This window comes from Sinocyclocheilus rhinocerous, unplaced genomic scaffold (assembly GCF_001515625.1).
Source record: "Sinocyclocheilus rhinocerous isolate Xijiao unplaced genomic scaffold, SAMN03320098_v1.1 scaffold69, whole genome shotgun sequence".
NCBI classification, from domain to species: domain Eukaryota; kingdom Metazoa; phylum Chordata; class Actinopteri; order Cypriniformes; family Cyprinidae; genus Sinocyclocheilus; species Sinocyclocheilus rhinocerous.
Genome location: NW_015667272.1, coordinates 335,220 through 343,171, shown reverse-complemented (window position 1 = coordinate 343,171; position 7,952 = coordinate 335,220). Strand labels below are relative to the sequence as shown.

General features: G+C 37.3%; 2 protein-coding genes across 2 annotated transcripts in view; one reads left to right on the top strand and one right to left on the bottom strand.

Moving 5' to 3' along the window:
- LOC107733476 (bromodomain-containing protein 8-like) overlaps positions 1 to 2,155 on the top strand; it is a 16,770-nt gene extending 14,615 nt beyond the window's left edge. Inside the window, exons 18-19 of the mRNA XM_016545108.1 lie at positions 880 to 924; positions 1,334 to 2,155. Of these exons, the coding sequence (XP_016400594.1) occupies positions 880 to 924; positions 1,334 to 1,393 (105 nt within the window). The 3' untranslated portion in view covers positions 1,394 to 2,155. The remainder of the gene's footprint in view (positions 1 to 879; positions 925 to 1,333) is intronic.
- A 695-nt stretch (positions 2,156 to 2,850) lies between these two features.
- The window catches only part of LOC107733512 (dnaJ homolog subfamily C member 18-like), a 16,399-nt gene continuing 11,297 nt past the window's right edge, over positions 2,851 to 7,952 (bottom strand). Inside the window, exons 6-8 of the mRNA XM_016545161.1 lie at positions 3,953 to 4,062; positions 3,709 to 3,881; positions 2,851 to 3,629 (exon numbers count right to left, since the gene is read on the bottom strand). Coding sequence (XP_016400647.1) covers positions 3,505 to 3,629; positions 3,709 to 3,881; positions 3,953 to 4,062 — 408 coding nt within the window. The 3' untranslated portion in view covers positions 2,851 to 3,504. The remainder of the gene's footprint in view (positions 3,630 to 3,708; positions 3,882 to 3,952; positions 4,063 to 7,952) is intronic.

The following is a 7,952-nucleotide window of genomic DNA, read 5'->3' as shown; positions in this document are numbered from 1 at the left end:
CACACACACACACACACACACACATATACAGGAGTAACATCACTGTTTTTGAAGTAATTAAACTCGCAGCTTCACTATTAGTAGAGAGACTCTGCACAGACGCTATGAAAAGCTATAATTCAGATAAATGTAATCTTATCACACTACTCTATCTATGTGTCTGATATACATATATAAAACAATAATATTGTGAAATATTTAAATTAAAAATAACTGTTTTCTATTTGAATATATTTTAAAATGTAATTTTATTTCTGTGATGCCACGCTGTATTTTCACATGATGACAAGTGTCACATGATCCTTAAGAAATCATTTTAATATGCTGATTTGGTGCTCAAGAAACATTTCATATGATTTAATATTTACTACTAATAATATTTATTATTTATTATAAAACAGTTGTGCTGCTTAATATTTTTGCGCAAACCATGATACATTTTTGTTAAGATTTTTCAATGAATAAAAAGTTCAGAAGAACAGTATTTCTTTGAATCCTTTGAAACAATATAAATGTTTTTATTAATCTATCATGTCCTTGATTAATAAAAATATTGGTTTCTTAAAGCAATACTGACACCAAACTTTTGAATGGTATTGCACATGTATACATTTAATAAACAATTGACATGAAATACTGATTTGAGTTTAAATTATTCAATAATGTGGGAAGAAAGTGATATGAAAGACATCACAATAGATGTCTAAATCTGGTCAGTCCAACTGAGTTAAGTTTTACAAACATTTATGAAACCATATTCACCCTATCTTTCTGTTCTTGTCTGTTTCAATGCAACATCCACCTTTAAACCACTTTTGCATTTGAGTGTGTATTTGAGACTCCTTTATCCCTCTGACGCTGACCTTTGTCCTCATACAGGACTGTGTTCCCATGGCCTCTCCTGCATTCCTTCTCTCTCTCTTTGTAAGTATCCTGTCTGCTTTTTCTACCACTTATCAGCACTGTTTTTACAGATATTTTGAAGAATGTTGGTAACCAAACAGTTGCTGGTAACCACTGACTTCCATAGTCGGAAAAAAAAAATAGTATGGAAGTCAATGGCTACCAGCAACTTTTGGTTACCAACATCAACATGTTGAACAGATGAAGAATTTTCATTTTGGGGTGAAGTTAGAGCCAGTTGCTTTTTTGAGAAATCACCTTTTTGTTTACTGGAGGTTACTAGCAATTTTTTACATACCATAATTGTCAGATTTTATGTTCAGTCTCACATATATTTAAAAGTGATCTGGAAAAGCTGCTGCAAAAATAGGGGGGAAAATTACTTGCTTTAAAGTGACCTTGACAACCATGACTCCTTCCCTCTCTGCAGGACGGGGGCACAAGGGGGCGACGCTGCGCTATAGAAGCAGACCTGAAGATGAAGAAATGAGCGGCCAGTAGTGGGTTCCTTTGAAACGCTAGTAAGTGAGTGCTGACAGCATAGCACAATCTGTCTGAACCATATCGCCAACACGCTTAAACAGAAAAGTTCATGAGGGAATCACTGGATCATGGTATTGGGGATCGGACAACGATGGGACTGCCTCAAAATCTGTGCATGTATGTGTCTGTGTGTATGTAATTTTGTGAGGTGTGTTGTGTAGTATTAAAGCTATGTTTTGTGTACGAATAGTGCCTTTACAGGTATTGACAAACGACCGGGAATAAACCTGACGAAAGGACAAAAAATTTAAATGGATATGCCTTCTTATGTGGGAACAATGTTACTGATATTTGACCCTCTTTTCACTCTGCCATAATGCTGTATTCTTGTGTCCTTCCAAACTAAATTACTTTTTTTTTTTTTTACTTAGAGAGGTTTTAAATAATGTTCACACTGCTTTCTTCCATGTAACGGATGAGGACCAAGGACTTTCAAGCTCTAAAAAAAAAATAAAATAAAATAAAAAAGCATCATAAAAAGAGACCATATGACTTGTGTAGTATATTCAAAGTCTTCTGGAGCCTTATGGTAGATTGGTGTGGGGAACAGTGTAATGACAATATAATAACTGTAACGGATTATCAAAAACAAAATGTAGGACGGGATCCATTGGTTGTAGACTGGATGGAGACAGATGTGAATACGAGATTGTAGTAAAGAAAATGGCTGGATTTATGTGGAGGATAAGATCGAAGGAGTTTGATCAAGCAGTGACATTTTTTTATTAAAAATTACGAGATAAAAAAAAAATCGAAATGAAAGAAATAAGATCAATAATCTAAAAAATGTTTATGCTGAGTCAAAGTCATTATTTATTGAAATTCTTTGGTCACCATTTACTTTAATTGGCACCTCTTCCTGACAATTTTTTTTTGTCAATTAGTGAATTCAGCATACAACTTCACAGACCACAGAGAAACCGTGTTTGATGTAATGTTTTATTTAAGCAGCACAAAAACGCACTCAATCCAAACAAAACTTCCACTTTCAGCATACTGCGTGGAAACAAGATCACAATACCACCACCGGCACAAACTCGCCACGTCTCACCCGACACTCTTCCTCGATTTCATCCCGAATGAGCGGACGCCTCCTGTTGCACTTCTAAACATCCCTCAGGCTCAAATTTGTGCTAAAGATCAGTATGTTATTATATATAGAACATAGTGTTCAGCGACAAGAGGTAAAACATTAATTGTAGTTTAAAACAGATGCTCAGTAGCGGTTATTTGCCTAGTTATAATCACTGATATTAAACTGTGCCAGTAACAACTTCGAACACTAACAAGGCGGGGAGAATGCATGGATGGATGCATGCAATACACGAGAAGTTAAGACAAAGTGCCAAAATATAAATCAAATACGGCAGATTAATTAATAATTCAGAGGTAATGGCATTTAGCTTTTCTGTCAGTGCACTGAATTTTTACCTTGCTTAAAAACAGTTGCCCAATACCTTTTAATGTCCGAAAACATACACCACTGTAACAAAGGACCGAAAAACTAATTTAATGTACATAAGGGTTTTTTTTCATGCGACGTCCAGAGAGCTTTGAAAAGCTGTAGTGGTTTATATCCCTGTTTTTGAGAACCGTTTGTTTCCAAAAACAAAAAAGTCGTTTTCTATTAAAAGTTGTTGTCGAATGTAATTCACAGCACAAATTCAGAAATTAAATATGTTATTGAATAAGTTAAATTCCTATTAACAATAAAGCTTAAATGCGACTAATAAACAACAATCACTAGCTTTAATCCTGTCGGCCAGCCTGGAGTCGGTGCTCCTTAATGTAAGGAAAAAAATACCAGGCGCTCGCACGAATTACCCACAGTTGTGCATAGCAGCTGAATCAGATGAGCTAAAGGCCCTCAGACTTCATCCCATTCAGGGATGAAAGGCACAAATGCTCATGAGAAAATCAGCTTGGGCTCCTGCTTTAACACATCTCTTCCTTTCTCCTTCCCAAAAAGGTGACCCACCCGAGTAAATTGAAATATATAACCAATTCTAAAAGCTCTTTGATTAGGCTGACCATGCTGTCTAGGAGGGCGACGCTGCCTCAGTCTCCTCTCTGTCGGGCCATGAAGCGGTTCAGCTTTTCACAGTGATCCAGCTTCATGGTCTCTGCCTTCTGCTTCAGCCGCTCATCTCGGTACAGCTGGCCCAGATTAGCTAGATCAGATTCTGAAACGAAACAACAGCTTTAGTAATACAGGACTTTATTTTACAAAGTCATAACCTAATGGATGAGAAGGCATCATACTCTGTTGCTTCTCTTTCCAGCAGCTGCTCTGTAGGTGGTCAATATAGTCATTCTCAATAGTCTTCTCCAGCTCGTCCAGAGCAGCACCGCTGTATTCTTTCTCAAAACTCTTTTCCACATAGTATGGCACACCCATGTGCTGGGTTTCTCTGGACACCACCAACCCCATGGACCTGTGAGAGAGAGTATATGTCAGGTCTTTTCTTCGAAGGATGTTTAAAACCATGTGCCACGGTTGACTTACGGTTTGTAGAAGAGGCTGTAGGGAGGGTTGGTTGCCATCAGCTGAGTGAATACAGATATCAGAATGAGCACCAGCACTGGCAGCAGCTGCAGGAGAGCTGTGAAGTTGTTCTACATGAAGAGAAACAGGAACAAGTATTGAGAGGGACCCTGTTTACAGTATGGAAGTCAGAAAGAGAATAAAGGTGAGGTCAAATTGGCGAAATGATCGTAGGAAAAAAAAGTCCATTATCAATAGTGTAGCTAATACTAGCTATGTATGAAGCAGAGGTGGGGGACTCGAGTCAGACTTAAGTCGCAAATTTTAGGACTTGAGACTTGCTTGACAAATATTCATAAAAGACGACTTTGACTTGATATTCATGACTTGAGACTTGACTCGAACTTAATTAATTAGTTAAATGACTCGAAATAACTTGTCTTTCGTTCAATAAATGTGTTTGTTTTTGAACGCACTGCAACCTAACCAAGTGACGCAGCAGGCAAGCAGATTGTGCACAGTGTTGCCAACTTAGCGACTTTGTCAATAGATTTGGCGACGCAGCTGACACCTCAGACGACGGCTTGATTATAAATCTGGATTTTTGTGCAGATTAACATCTAACGGAGAGCTGGTAGTCTTAATGGGCCGCGTTTCGGTCTCGATTTCATATTCATCCTGTTGTCTTACAACAGAAACAGAAAAATACACCAGTGAAAACAGTTTTATTGCACACAAACAAACAAAACAAAACAAAAAAACCCCTCAAACTTGCAAGCACAACCATGCACACTCATACACGTGTACACACATTCACTCACAAATATTAATAAATCACACTCACTCAAAAATGTCTCTCTCTCTCTCTCTCTCACACACACACTCACACAGATTAATAATGTACATTATAAACAGGTGCAAGGTTTGTGTGATTCAATTATTAATATTTTTTCTTGTTGTTGTTATTCTTTTGTTAAAAAGGAAGGATCTAACTTAAGGATGTGTTCATGTCCCATAAAGGTGATGCCTGTTTGAAGAATGCCATTTGGTGGCATAGAAACCATTTTACTTGAGTTGTTTAATACTTTTTCATGGGTTTCTTCAATATTTGAGGCACATTGAAACAGCTGTGCCTAAATACTTTTCATGCTTTTATGTTAAGACTAATTTTAGTTACATTTACATCTTAGGCTATGTAGTTTTAATTTTTATTTATTTATTTATTTTAGATTTTTATTGTATTAACAACACTTTTTGAGTAGAAATGCATATTGCAATTTTTTTTGTTGCAAATAAAACTCCCATAGTCTATAACTACTGTAGTTTTAAATTATTTTAATATATAAATTCAGTGAAATCATCAAACATTTGTATGACTTGCTTGACTCAAGCTACGACTTGACTTAAATTGCTTGACAAAAGCAGTGACTTGACTTGACTTGCTTGAGACTTGAAGGTTAAGACTTGAGACTTACTTGTGACTTGCACATGTGTGACTTACTCCCACCTCTGGTATGAAGCAGCACTCACACAGAAGTCACTTTTAAATCAAACAGTTTTCTGTTGGTCAGTTCATGGCCAACTTGAACCCACTGCAAAATCTGCGTGACAAAATCTTTCGCCCTCACGCGAAATTACCAATTAGAAAGATTCCAATTCAAATTAGCTGAACAACTGTAAATGTGACTTACCTTAAGGCAGTGTTTATCTGAATCAATGACGTGACTATCATAATTAGTGCTGTCAAACGATTAATCGCATCCAAAATAAAAGTTTTTGTTTACATAATATATGTGTGTACTGTGTATTTTTATTATGCATATATAAATACACACACATGCATGTATATATTTAAGAAAAATACGTTATATTTGTATATTAAATAGATTTATATATAACAAATTATATAAATATATACATGTAAATATTTTCAAAATATATACTGTATGTGTGTGTATTTATATATACATAATACATATAACACAGTACACACACATATATTATGTAAACAACAACTTTTATTTTGGATCGATTAATCGCGATTAATCGTTTGACAGCACTAGTCATAATAAAAATACATAAATGCTATACACACTTTGACTTAAATATACCTCTTCTGTGATTAACATGTTTTTAAATTTCTTTAATAGATTTATTTTTGGCGTTTTCACATTTTATTTTGATAGGACAGTATAGCAGTGACAGGAAGCGAAGTGGGTGAGAGAGAGGGGGGCGGGATCGGTCCATGAGCCGGGATTCGAACTCGGGACGCCAAGTTATATGTCGGCGCACTGGTCACAAGGCTATCGACGCCGACCATGTTTTTAAAATTCTGAACTCAAATTTATTTCTGTTCTTATATCAAAGAACAAGGGCTCACTAAAAGGATGAAATTTAATTTAAAACTTTAAATATCTGTATTATTTCTTACAAAAATATAAAAAAACTGCTTATAAATATTTGAAAAACGTCTGTCTGCTAAATCAGCCAACAATAAATTATATCATGCAGATGACCTCATAACACCACACAACATTCAATGTCCTGTGGATCAACTAAAAAAATAAATAAATAAACATTTTGGAAAATAAGGATTAAGATGTGTACACTTACATTTATTCAAGATGTAAGGACAATGTTATAATTTTTAATTTTAAATTAAATTTTTTTTAATGTAATATGTCATTAAATTAGTTAGTTTTTCAAAACCATATGTAACCAACTTGAATACAAAGTAGAGGTCGACCGATATGGGTTTTTCTCTGGCTGATGCCGATGCCGATATTTAGAAATCAGGGCAGCCGATGGCCGATATATGATGCCGATTTTTTTGGCCGATTTTCTTTTCTTTTTTCCCCAGTGCTTCCCAGACTTGCAGCCAGCAGGAGGCACTGTTGGAGCGGGAGATATAGCGGTTTCCCCCGTAACGGCTGTAATCAATTAAGCGCCACGCTCACAAACGCTACTTTATCAGGCATTACAGGAAAGACGAAATGAAAATGACATCAAAGCTTTTCTGAAGACTATTTGTGGCGGTCAGTTTTGATATTGTGACAAGCTCCCACAAAAAAAATCAAGTGCACAAATAAAATCAGCCCAGAAGTTTCGTCTGAATTGCACGTTTCTACTTACACATGCAAATGACTTGTTGCACTTATGAATATGATAACTTTCCGGCATCCATTCTAGTAGGGTAAAATGTAAATATGCTTTCGAAATGGTCTGTTTTGCCCTGCCATCATTAGCTGAATCTGTGTGTGAACAAGCCGCGGAAGCGGGAAGAGATTCCCTTTCGAGGGAACTTCGAACTGCGTCCTCTAGGGGTCGCTATGGTGAACGCCTTCAGCGTGACCAGTGTCTGAGGCATACATCTAAAAACGACAATAACATTGGCCGGTGACAGCCTATGACGTCATTACCCTGCCCGATCACAGTATAAAAGGGTGCCGGGATAACACGTCATCCTCTTCTTCGTCTTCACTGACCGTTTGTTTATGTTAGTGTTAAGCTAAGCACGACTAGGAGTGCATGTTCTCTCGCCAGAGGCTTTGCTCTGATACCTGCAGTTTCACACGGCTCGCGTGCTATGAGTGTGTGGTGAAGAGCAAGCGCGGTCAGCTCTCGAGGAAGTTGGATGCGCTCTGCATTCATTGCTTATTTCTTGTGAGGGATAAGCATGAATTGAACGCACTCATCTCACGAGGAGACGGCTTGTGCTCATCGTGATGCATTCGCAGGACTACTGAGGGGGAGGCGAGTACTTCACCATTTACCTGAGTTTCTAGATAGCGTTTGCATGAGTGCGTTCGTCTCTCATGGGAATAGCAACGCATTCGTGGCAGCGGTTTCCTTTCTCGCTTGATTTCTGAGGTATCTAGCGTTTGGGCAGAGCGTGTTTAGCTCCCGTGGGAGCTGAATGCATGCTGCGTGTTGCGGTCGCGGTGAGAACATGGAAAGGACCTGACGGGAAATTTCTCCCTATCAGTAATTTCCTTTTGTTTATATAGGAGTGTAGAAATCC